At 44.5% G+C, this 12,600-nt stretch overlaps 1 protein-coding gene across 4 annotated transcripts in view; it reads left to right on the top strand.

Annotated features, from left to right (window-relative positions):
- Nucleotides 1–1,434: 1,434 nt before the first annotated feature.
- The window catches only part of GK (glycerol kinase), a 75,418-nt gene continuing 64,252 nt past the window's right edge, over nt 1,435–12,600 (top strand). For all 4 annotated transcript variants that reach the window (XM_052662864.1, XM_052662863.1, XM_052662862.1 and 1 more), the window contains exon 1: nt 1,435–1,665. In XM_052662864.1, the coding sequence (XP_052518824.1) occupies nt 1,588–1,665 (78 nt within the window). In that variant the 5' untranslated portion in view covers nt 1,435–1,587. The remainder of the gene's footprint in view (nt 1,666–12,600) is intronic.

The raw sequence follows: 12,600 nt of genomic DNA, 5'->3' as shown, positions 1-12,600 counted from the left end.
AAATACTGTTTCATCTGCACTCCTAAAGCAAGTCAGTTTATCAGTACTTACCAAGTCCAGCATCTCCAGAAGTAGGCCTCATCTGGAACACTAGAATTTGATTTCTAAACAGAGTATAGGAAAATTTGCTTCCAGAGCAAGAGTGAGAAAACTGTAAACACAGGAGATTAATAAGTGATGTGGTGGAGAGTAAGGCAAAAGGGGAAAAAACAGAAATGATGTTTCAGAACACTGAGAGGAACCCTGAGGAAATGGGGTGGAAAAAAATGTGAGAGTGGGAATAGTACAATGCTTTTGAAATTGATAGAGCATGCTGGTTTACAAAATCAATTTAGTGATGTTTTCAACCAGCATTTTAGCAAGATGATATGCAATAGAATAACAAATATACAGAATGCATAGAAAGATAAATATTGTTTTGGAAACATTTAGAATATATGTAACGATATATAAAATATATACAACATGTAACTATATAAATATAGATGCACGTGCGTGTGCACACACACACACTCCAACATATGCCTGGGGTTGTTTTGTTAGCTATTTCTCATAGTAGGTCTCGGTCCAGAGTTTGAAAATTCCTGAAAAACAGTATCCCAAAGAACCCGGCAAAGTAAATTCAAGGTCAAATGAGCAGGCCCCTTTTCTCTCCTTTTGCTGTCCACAGCATTTAACGGAGGGAGAGGAAATAGCGGGTAAGGGAGAGGACACCAGAGGGAGGTCAAGCGAGGAACAAGGGCGCATCAGGACAGGGAGGGGCCCCGGGACTTTCTGCATAGTCAATTGAGGACCTGAGGAGGTTGATTTGTGAGCGCTTTCCTTAAACGCTAAACCGAAAGAACTTCTGAGTTCCTTATCCCTAAAAAACCTCCAGAGGCGAAGGATTCGCGCTGCCCCTGAAGGTGACACTACCTAGGGTCAGCCCCAGTGAAGGAGATTATTCTTAAGTGGGACGAGGAACGGGTAAGTGGGCGGGGCATCGGAAGCGCGGGAAGGCCCGGCGGGGTCAGTCCAAAGAGTGACTCACGCCGTGCTCTGCACAGCCCACCAGAGGAGCAAGCAGTTCCGCATTTTGTAACCCATCCGCGAGCCGAAGCTCCGGGGCGTAGGTGGGCCTGTGCCCTTTCTGCGGGCCAGTGATGCTCCCTGCAATGGGCAGCACCAGCTTCCCCCTGCGGCCCTGCTGCCAGCGGGCTCGGCGGCCGGCTCGCCGGGCCCACGTGACCTGCCGCGCGGGACACCGCCTCCGCCGCGCCCAGGCCCCGCCCCATGACGTCACACTCCCTCAGACTGTCTGAACGTTCCTTCTCTTTCCGCTTTCGGTCATTGGCCGGCCTGGCAGACAGCGCCCCCCCACTTCGCTCCGCCCCCGAAGTCGTGGGGAACGCGGGTGCGGGCGGGGCCTGGGCCGGAGGGGCGGGGCGAGAAGGCTCCGCGCCGGTAAAGGGGCCGCTCGAAGCGCGGTCCGAGCCATCTACTGCCGCCAGCCTGCAGGCCCTCCAGGCTAGCCGCACGCCCCTTCCCCGCCCGTCGCCGTCACCAGGGAAACGGGTCCAGACCGCCTGCCGACCCAAAGCTGGTTTCATGGCATCCTCGAAGAAAGCAGTTTTGGGGCCCTTGGTGGGAGCAGTGGACCAGGGCACCAGCTCGACGCGCTTTCTGGTGAGCCCGGGGTGGGTGCCACTTGAGAAGGTGCTGAACCGGGGCGAGAGCCTTGGAACGCCAGGGCTGGGTGTCGCGTCCCCATCCCGTTCTTCCCACGGCCCGGGGCCCCGGCTACGGGGCAAGAGGAGGAGGCCAAGAGCTCCGTAGTGGGACTTGCCACGCTGGAGCCGCCCCGCCCGGGCCTGGGGGAACGCGGCCTCTCGCGACCCCCGCGGCTGAGCTGAGTAGCCCCCTGGCCTCGGTGGTGGAGCGCGGCCGCCTACTGATGGGGGGATTCCTCCCCCGAAGGGAGCTAGGACTCATCGAGCATCCGTGCAGAGCGGCCCGCCTGCCGCCGGGGACAGGTGGCCACACTGACCGCTGCTGCAGTCTTCCCCAGAAGCATTTGGCCTGCCCGGCTCAGGACGTCCTTGGATGGGGGGAAGCTGTGTCACGGCTGTGGGAGCCTAACACAGAGTCTGTGGAGCAAACAAATATAGTATTTGCGTGATGATGCCGTGTCATCGTCTCCCACAGACATTGCAGAAGGTAGAATGCTCAGGGGCTGGCGAGTGGCATAACACGTTAGGGAAAAGTCACACTACACTGCTTTCAGCGGAATCCTGATTTCGTTTCGAAGCTTTGTAAATTTCAGTTCCGATACTTTGCCTGTTACAAAGATGACTGTCCTCTCGGCACTTCACAACATAAAGTGACAGGGAAATTGTTTCTCTTTTTATTTGCCATGTGTGACAGCAGAGTTTTGCCATAATGGAGTGCTATTTAAGTGACTCTCTGCTGATTGATTTGTTTGGGGCCATTAGGAAACTTGCTCTTAAAGTAATCTGGTACTGCTAGTACTGAGTTCAGTAAGATCATTTAAAAGTAATTGAAATAAACTGTTGTTGGTTAAGAGCTCATTCTTTCAATGGACATTTGACTAACCTGGCAAGTTGATATGAATATTTAATGATTGCTTTGCTCCCTCTTCACTTCTTTCTCTCAATTCGTGTTTTCATGTCTTCTTTAGTATGTATATGTATGTATACATTGTATATACCTTTTATATATTTTTTTCAGAACTCTAGTTGACCACTTGACTAAAACCTGCATCTCTACCTTCTTTTTGATATTCATCTCTCTTGTCTAAAGTCAGAAGCTTTCAGTCCAGTTTTAGCTTGGTTCTTATTTAGTGACTTACACTGGTTTGAGCTGCCAAGACCTAATTCTCCTGTTTCTTACATTGTTTATCTTTTGATCAGACAGGGCAGGTTTTACTTTGTCTTATTTTCATATAAATATTTATAAAGTAACCCTGAATCATAAGAAAGTTCACCTAACTAGATTTGATTAATAAAGTATGCAGTCATCACTACCATCTTCCCAAATTAAGAAAGACTATTAAGACATGTGTGTTGACTAACTGTGGGTTGAGTTTTGAAGCCACATTCAAGATTTGTCCGCACAATTGGCTGCAGGGGACAGACAGGTAGAGGGAGGAGGAAGGCTGGAGATCGGACTCAGGCTAAAGGGACAGCCTCTAGCTGCCTGGCAGGAACACTCGCCTCATGTTGCCCAAGCTTCAGATTCTTTAAGAAAAATTGGTAGTCAAGCGTTTTCAGTGAAATCTTCCTGTCCTTAAACGTTGGCAACTAGCTGCTAACGGACTGTAGGGGCCAAACCAAACATGGCAGTTGTTCCCAAGTTTATACAGCCTTTGCCCTCTCTGAAAGTGGGTAAAATATTTCCTAACTCTGTAGGCTGCCTTTTGAGTTGCCAGCCTGACCGTGCTGGTCTTCCTTTTGACTTGTCAGTGTTGCTGTACATGGGGCTTCCCTGGAGGCTCAGATGGTAAAGAGTCTGCCTGCAATGTGGGAGACCCAGGTTCAATCCCTGGGTCGGGGAGATCCCCTGGAGAAGGGAATGTATTCTTGCCTGGAGAATCCCATGGATGGAGGAGGCTGGTAAGTGCTACAGTCCATGGGGTTGCAGAGTCGGACACAACTTAGCGACTAACACCGTTGCCATGCATGTAGCCCAGCAGTCTTCTTTATCTACTGCAGGTTGTTCCTGGCCGCTCAGATTCTGTTGCCCGAGGATTGTCTTTCCGCATTGGTGGGGAAGGAATGAATCAACTTTATATTATCACAGTCGATTGTTCAGCAATTGACATGAATAGCAGGAGCCTTTAAGAAGTCAGCTGCTGTTTACTGTGGCTTGATATCAATGAGTAAGCTAAGGTGCACATTCAAAAGGCTCCCATCCTGCTTACAGAGTGATGTTTAAAAGTTGATCAGTAAAGTTTCCTGCTCCTTGAGAAACAACTCTTCAAGAAAGCTTCAGAGGTAGATAGAAGACTACCTGTGTAAAGAGATTCTGGGTGAAGTAGAGAAAAATCTGGCAATGGTTTAGAAAGGGATTTTTTTTTCTCCCTTGGTTATAAGGAAAGAAGTTGCTAAACCACTGTCTGCAAAATTCAGATAATAGATTTGCTGAACAAGTGCTGCAGTCACAAAGTGATCCCCAGGGGTTGTACCAGTCATATTGTTCCATGTCGTAATTATGACTCAGAAATAATTGCTTATCTTCTTCTCAGGAAAGAATACAACAAATAAGAACTGTCATAAGGAAGCTTATAAAGTGAAAAGTATTAAAATAGTTTCCTGGCCATTATTCATTGTATTTGTGTGTCTCATCCAGTGTTCACAGGACCAATCACCTCACTGAGCTTCCCTGTCCCTTTTTCTATGCCGGTTACATTTTTTCTCCCATAAAGGACACAAGATGTGTTTATTCACGTTCTCTCATCCAAGGGAAATGCCTCCCCCCCCCCATTTTCCCATATCTGCTCCTTGAAATTCTGTTCTACCTCCAAATAGTGGCTCAGTTACCATCTCTTGGTGGAAGTCTTTGCTCAAACCCTTACTCAGAATTTCTCCCCCTTCCTAGAGCATTCTTTTTATGTCTCTGTTAATAGCTCTTATCAGCTTTACTTTGTGGTGTTATATATCTGCTGACTTAAAGCAGGAACCTCCTTTTGGAGACTTGTTCATCTTTGTATTCCTTAAAATATCTTGGTCAACATGACAAATGAACACCTGTCTTCTCTACAGGGAGTGCTTTACACATATTTCTTGAAAAGATTTTTATAGGTCAACTGAATTTGAATTCGGATTCTACTTTTTATCTTGTCAAAAAATCTTAAAGCTCTCTGACTCGCGTATGTCTGATTACTTAATTGCTTCTCTTTTAGTAGTAGAGCTGCAAACTTAGAATGTGTTCATTTCTTCCTCTAGTAGTCAAAGACTTAACCTGGGGAACCTAGGCATATGTTTTGCACCAAAAGAAAATTTCCAACTTGTCTGATGGGAAAGTGAGCTGGGCTTGGCAAGGGTTTACCCAGATTGCAGAGTAGGAACTTCTTGGAAAGAGAATTAGTGTAACAGGTTTAAAGGAGGGGCCATTTCTTTATAAGACAAAAGCTTCAGCTGAAACAGTCAACTTCCTTCTTTAATTTGGTAGCTTTGTTGTTTCCCCATTAGATTGACTATTAAAAAAAGACTGCACCTAGAAGAGTAAAATGGGGTAGGAGGTGGGAGGGTAGCTCAAGAGGCAGGGGATGTGTGTATATTGATGGCTGATTGGTGTTGATCTATGGCAGAAACCAACACAACATTGTAAAGCAATTATCCTCCAATTGAAAATACATTAAAAAAACAAAGGCTTGGATTGTGTTGTACCTGTGATGTGTCAGGTACTTATTGAGGACTTTCCCAGCATTATCTCATTTAATCCTCATAACATCTGTGATGTAGGTAGTATTATTGAGCTCCTTTACACAGGTTATTAGAACATGTTGGGGAATGTGCCCAAGGTTGTAGAGTGACTGATGGAACTGGGATTCAAATCCAGGTCTCTCCCAGTCAGAAGCCTATCGTCCTAAATCCTCCTGCCTTCAGTAAGTTCCCCAGTTTTCTGGGTACAGTTGTTTCTCCGTATCCAGGGGATTGGTTCCAGGTCCCCCATGGATACTAAAATCATAGGATGCTCATATCCCTTATGTAATGAAATAGCATATCACTTGCATATAATCTAGGCATATCCCCCCTTATGCTTTAAATCGTCTCTAGATGCTTACACCTAACACAATGTAAATACTGTGTAAGGAGTTGTAAATACAGTGTAGTAGTCATGCACATAGGAGACAGGCACAGGGTAACTTCATGTTTTGCTTTTTGGAACTTTCTGGAATTTTTTTTAGAAAACACTTTGGATCTGCAGTTGCTCACATCTGTAGAAACGGAACCATGGATGTGGAAGACTGACTGTGGAGGGAAGATAGGAGGCTGGGCACTTACCAGTTCTGATTATGGTCACAGATGAATCTTCCCCAAGTAAAACAGACTTACACACTGGTTTCACTGTTTTTTTTTAAAAAAGGTTGCCTTTGAATAAGTACTGCTGGTTTTGATCATCTTGTGACTCAGATTAAGTGGGGCCTGGGCAGGGCTTAGGTGTAGTCACCGTGGATAATGGTTGTGTAACCATTTTGTTCCAATAGCCAGCATCTGTGAAGAATGACTTGAATTGTAGCTCCATGCTTATTTTGGCAGGAAACATTGCCTTGGCCCCGGTTGTCTCATCATACTTAGAGATCTCAAGGTTAAGGGATGGGTTTCCGCTTTCTTTCGTTTATGTATTCAATGCATAAATATTAATCACCCATTAGGGGACAGGAACTAATGAACAGTGAATTTGGTAAAATGAATTTGGCCCACAGCTGGAATGAGACCCCTCTTATAATAAATGTAACTGTGTTTTCCAGCCCCCACTCAGTTGGTTTTCTTGCCCATCACATTACAGAAATGGTAAGAACATCTCATCAGAGGGCTGCCACCTTCTCTTGTCCTCTTGTCTCATAAACATAAATGTTTAGAGCCTTCAGTTTGGACTTCCATGAGGAGCAGAGAGGTATCTTTTTTTCCCCTTCTCCAAAGCTTAATACAACGTTTGGCATCTTGTAGGTGTTCCTGGTACTTCCCTGGTGGCTCAGTGGTAAAGAATCTGCCTGCCAATGCAGGAGACACAAGAGACATGGGTTCGATCCATGGGTCAGGAAGATCCCTGGAGGAGGAAATGGCAACCCACTCGAGGCTTCTTGCCTAGAGAATCCCATGTACAGAGGAGCCTGGTGGGCTACATAGAGTCCATAGGTTTGCAAAGTGTTGGACACAATTTAGCAACTAAACAACAGCAGCAACAGAGGTGCTTGTTACTTGAATAGACACCACCAGCAGAGAGAGGCCTCCAGGGCTTGATGTGTTGTCTAGAACTCTTGGACTGAAAGACTAGAAAGGGAAAACTTGTGGGGTCTTGGGAAAAGTTGGATTTAACAACTATAGTTATATTAGAGGTATGTATAAATATATGCTATTGAATATAACCTCACTTTTTAAAGAAAAATATGCCATTTGCTATGTTTTCTCTACTTCTCTGGCTTTGGGAAGATGCCATGATGCCATTTGTGGTCAAGTTTGCAATGTAACATGTTCATAGCTAGTATTTTTATTTTAGATGCTACAGATTTACATATCATGGTGTTTTAGAGAGGGAGTTTGCATTCCTGAAAAATGTCTTACTTACCCAGTAGAGTGTGGCATGAGTAGGCTAGTGGGGAAATCACGTGGGGAGGGAGGTGAATGCATGTTTATGATGGGATGCTTGAGTTAGTCACAGGGTGGGTGAGGCAAGCCTGAAAGACAGTTACTTAGTAAGGACTGTATTTCGTGTCTCCACTACTCCCCTTTGGCTGAGACAGAAAAGGTGGGCATTGTTTCAGAAAGTTCTTTTTAAATAGTTCTTATAGAAGTAATTTTCCTTGTTTTCGGTTTTTAAATGTCCCCCTCTTCCAAATCTGGAAATTGATCATAATTTAGGCACAGTGGTGAATATAGACTGATGACTTCTAACTCTCCTGCTTATAATAGAAATAGTAGTAGTAAGTGGCAGCAGTAGTAGCAACAGCAGTAGTGGTAACATCTTTTGGGTTTCTACTCTGTGCCAGCACTATGCTGAACTTTTCTTTTCCTACCTGAACTTGTTTCTTCAAGTTTTCATTGCCCTCCTCCACCAAAAACAAACTCTGGAACTGAGACGTGATTTGCGCTTAGAGATGAATACAGAACTGGTGATTGTTTTTTTTTAATCTGAACTCTTATCACCTATCTGCTGTGCTGGTGGTAGTAGTAATAATAGGAACAGTAATCAAAATAGTAGCACTGATAGCAGTAGTGGTAACATCTTTTGGATACATGTTATGGGCTCGCCCTGTATGAAATACTTTTCATACATTACTTAGTCCTTTGCAGATGGAAAAATTAGCAATTTAGAAAAGTTAAAGTCAGATAGCTGTCATGGGACTTCCGTGGTGGTCCAGGAGTTAAGGTCTTCCCAGGCGGCACTAGTGGTAAAGAACCTGCCTGCCAATGCAGGAGACGTAAGAGACACAGGTTCTATCCCTAGGTCAGGAAGATCCCCTAGAGGAGGGCATGGCAACCCACTCTAGTATTCTTGCCCAGAGAATCCCCATAGACAGAGGAGCCTGGAGGGGCTACAGTCCATGGGGTCCCAAAGAGTCTGACACAACTGAAGCTACTTAGCACGCCCGCCAGTGGTTAAGACTCCATGCTCCCACTGCAGGGGGCACCTGTTCAGTCTCTGTTCTTGGTCAAGGAAGACCCCACATGCTGTGCTGCATGGCCAGAAAAAGACAAAAAAACACAACCAAAAAACTGATATGGACAGGGCTGAGCTTGACCCCCAGCCCTTGCTCTTCCAGGCCTGTGCTTTTTGCCTCCATATGACATCAAGCATGATGCTCTCAACTGCCTTTCTGGTTCACATGCAGTTCTAAAACTCTCTCTCTTTTTTAATAGACATATGGTTGACACAGAAGGTCATATAAGTTTAAGATGAACACTGTGTTGTTTGATATATTTGTATATTGCCATATGATTACCACCGTAGCATTATCTCCGTAGCTCTGCCTTGTCACATAATTCTCACTCATTTTTTTTTGGTGGAAACCATTAAGATCGAGTCTCTTAGCAACTTTGAAGTTTCTGGTACATTACCATTGACTCTAATTACTCTACTGTGCATCAGCTCTCCAGGACTTATTTATCTACTAGTTCCAAGTTTCTGCCCTTAATGGATCTCTTTCTTTCAGCTGTGTCCTCAAACATTAGCAACTGACTGCTGGTGTCTTCACTCAAACAGAGGTTGTTTAGAATGAAATTGGCAATCTCTTTACCCCTTTCCATACTGTAATTACTGCTCCTTCCCATACCTTTGTTCTGTAACATTGCCTACTCTTTTTTTTAACTTTTTATTTTATATTGAGGTATAGCCAATTAACAATGTTGTGGTAGTTTCAGGTGAACAGCAAAGGGACTCAGCCACACATATACATGTATCCACTCTGGCCCAAACTACCCTCTCATCCAGGCTGCCACATAGCATTGAGCACAGTGCCCTGTTCTGTAAGTAGGTCCTTGTTGGTTATCCATTTGAATATAGCAAAACACTGCCTGCTCTTAACTTAGAACCTGTAACCTGTCATCCTTGAATATTCCTCCTTTTTTGTCATTCCTCCCTATCCAAGCCCCTTGATGCATCTAAATACTTATACCTCCTAAACTGAATATCTCAGCAATGCACTTCATTCAGTACCCACGGCTGCCAAGACACCTCTAGGCATCTTACATGGATCACTGCACACACACATCCTCAGCTGCTTTGCCTGCCTCAGCCTACCTTCCCCACTGTTCCCAGTCTTCATCTGCAAATTACATCTTCTGAGAGCCCTTCTCCATCTCCCCCCAGGTCTGGGTTGGATGTCCTTCCTCCTCTTGATAGTATAGGCAGCCCTATGTTAGAAAACCTCTTCATATTTGCTGTCACTTAATGGATGAAAACATCATAATTAGTCCCAGTATGATTTTGTACTGGAAAAGCTCTGGTATTTAGAAAACCTAGAGCTTAGCCCTGTTTGTCAGTCCTATCCCATCTCTCGGAGCTCACTTGGTAAGTAGGAGACCATTCCATTAGGTCAATGGGTCTCAGCTTGTATTGTCATTTTGCTTTCTGCCTTGGAACTCCATGGTTAAGTGCACTTCTAGAAGAGTTTAAATCTGGAAGCTGAAGTCAGTAAAATATGAAATCTAAGGTAGGGTGTGGTCCAGAGACTGAGTTAAAACACTCTATCCCTCCCTCCCTCCCGGCTTCTGAAGGGTCCTAGAGATGCGGGGAGGACGCTGAACACTGGCTCAGATCTCTTCCAGATCCCATAAACTTTTGTGTATTTCTTTAAATGAATTTTCTTAACATGAATTTTTTAAAAGAGAGTTTCTGTTCTGTGTCATTGTGCGTCTGCAGTTTGGACTGATCTTTAAATTGAGTTTCAAACTTGAAAAGGGTGAAAAGATGAGGAGCATCTGTAACTCAGGGGTGTTTCTCCCTTGCCATCTAACAGTTTTTACATGAATGACCATGCTACTCATTTTATAAAGCAAATTGTATAGCCATTGCCATCTTTCAGTGACAGTGGCTTTTGAAATCTACCTGAAAAGAACAGACTAGCATTTTTGCTCCTGGGTAATGTGTTGTCTGGAGAAGGCAGTGGCACCCCACTCCAGTACTCTTGCCGGGAAAATCCCATGGATGGAGGAGCCTGGTAGGCTGCAGTCCATGGGATCGCGAAGAGTTGGACACGACTGAGCGACTTCACTTTCACTTTTCACTTTCATGCATTGGAGAAGGAAATGGCAACCCACTCCAGTGTTCTTGCCTGGAGAATCCCAGGGACGGGGGAGCCTGGTGGGCTGCTGTCTATGGGATCTCACAGAGTCGGACACCACTGAAGCGATTTAGCAGCAGCAATGTGTTGTCATTGGAGTTACCTACTTCCCTTGTGGCTCAGATGGTAAAGTGTCTGTCTACAATGCAGGAGACCTGGGTTCAATCCCTGGGTTGGGAAGATTCCCTGGAGAAGGAAATGGCAACCCACTCCAGTACTCTTGCCTACAAAATCCCATGGACGGAGGAGCCTGGTGCAGGCTACTGTCCACGGGGTCACAAAGAGTCGGACACAACTGAGCGACTTCACTTTCACCCACCAGCCATAGAGTCTTAATGGAAACATCCTTAGCTTACTTTGGATACTTGTCCACCTGCAGACAAATGGATAATCAGGAGGCTTCATTACAGTTCCTCACATGAACTAGGTATATGAGAAAAGCACTACTCCACAACTTTACTGTCCAATATGACAGCCACTGGTCTCAGGTGGCTATCGATCACTTTGAATGTGGTTAGTCTGAATTGAGTTGGACCAGAAGTATAAAGTCTATACCAGATTTCAAAGACTTAGTACTAAAAAAGTAGACAAGCTAATCAATTTTGTATTGATCACCTGTTGAAATGATTTTAGATATATTGGTTTAAAAATGTTAATAAGATTAATTTTTACCAGCTTTTTTTTTTACTGTTTTTTTGTGAGAAAATTTTAAATTACAAAATTATGTTATGAATTATATGTGGCTTGCATTTGTGACTTGCATTATATTTTTGTTGGATGATGATCCATGAAGCAAGTTGCAGATTCTAAAATAGTAAATCTAAAATGTGCCCCATATACTGGGGAGTGATGCACAGGGTCAGATCCTAAACACCTAAAGGTGATGTCCATTTTCCCCTCAGAGTCAGAGCTCTAAAGAAGTAGAGAGGTCCAGACTTCATCCTCTTACATCTACATGTTCTGTGATCAGACATCACGCTCTAATATGCCACATAGGATTTGCCAAATTACTTCCCTTTTCTGTGCCTATTTCAACAACCTTTAAACCCATTTTTGTGTGTGTGCGTAAGGGTCCTGACATTAGCCTACTTAAAACTAGGGGGTGATGGAAGAGGAAGCCTACTCCATTCATAGCTCCCGAGGTCCACTGTCAAAGTCTTTTATGAATCCATCCACCAAAAAGGCACACCTTATTTTAAAAAATTTTTTAATTGGAGGATAATTGTTTTGCAATATTGTGTTGATTTCAGCCATAATTACATGTGTATCCCCTCCCTCTTAAGCCTCCCTCCCCCTTCCCATCCCACCTCTCTTGTTTCTTGTTCCAGGGTCCTTTGGGGACTTGTAGACTTTGGGACGGAGAAGGCAATGGCACCCCACTCCAGTACTCTTGCCTAGAAAATCCCATGGATGGAGGAGCCTGGTAGGCTGCAGTCCATGGGGTCACTACGGGTCGGACGCGACTGAGTGACTTCACTTTCACTTTTCACTTTCACAGATTGGAGAAGGAAATGGCAACCCACTCCAGTGTTCTTGCCTGGAGAATCCCAGGGACGGGGGAGCCTGGTGGGCTGCTGTCTATGGGGTCGCCCAGAGTCAGACACAACTGAAGTGACTTAGCAGCAGCAGCAGCAGCAGCAGCAGCAGCAGACTTTGAGAACCGGAGTAATATGAGGAAACATACAACTATGGCTTCCTATTAAGAGTTTATGCCATATAACCATTTCCCATTTTATTTAATAATGTATCTCCTAATAAGTACCTGATAGACCACAGTGTTTTAGATATTCAACAAATATTTATTAATTACCGACCCTAGGCCGGGCACTATTCCAGGCCCTAGAGAAACTTTAGAAAATAAAATGGGACAAATGGAATGGACATCCTAGAAACTTACACTAATGCTAAAGTTGTAAATTACTGGTATATTACACCGGTTTCTGCCAAATGCCTTTTATTTATGATGTGTCAGGTTAACCTTTGACTTGTGAGATATTTTATCTCCTCAGAGGACTTGAGAATTTGCCTTCTTGCTTTCATTATGTTTATCACTTCCTCCCCAAAAGATGATGTGTGTAGTGAGTAGGGAGGTGAAC

Source organism: Budorcas taxicolor, chromosome X (genome assembly GCF_023091745.1).
Source record: "Budorcas taxicolor isolate Tak-1 chromosome X, Takin1.1, whole genome shotgun sequence".
Lineage (NCBI taxonomy): Eukaryota > Metazoa > Chordata > Mammalia > Artiodactyla > Bovidae > Budorcas > Budorcas taxicolor.
This window is presented reverse-complemented; position numbering and strand designations above follow the sequence as displayed.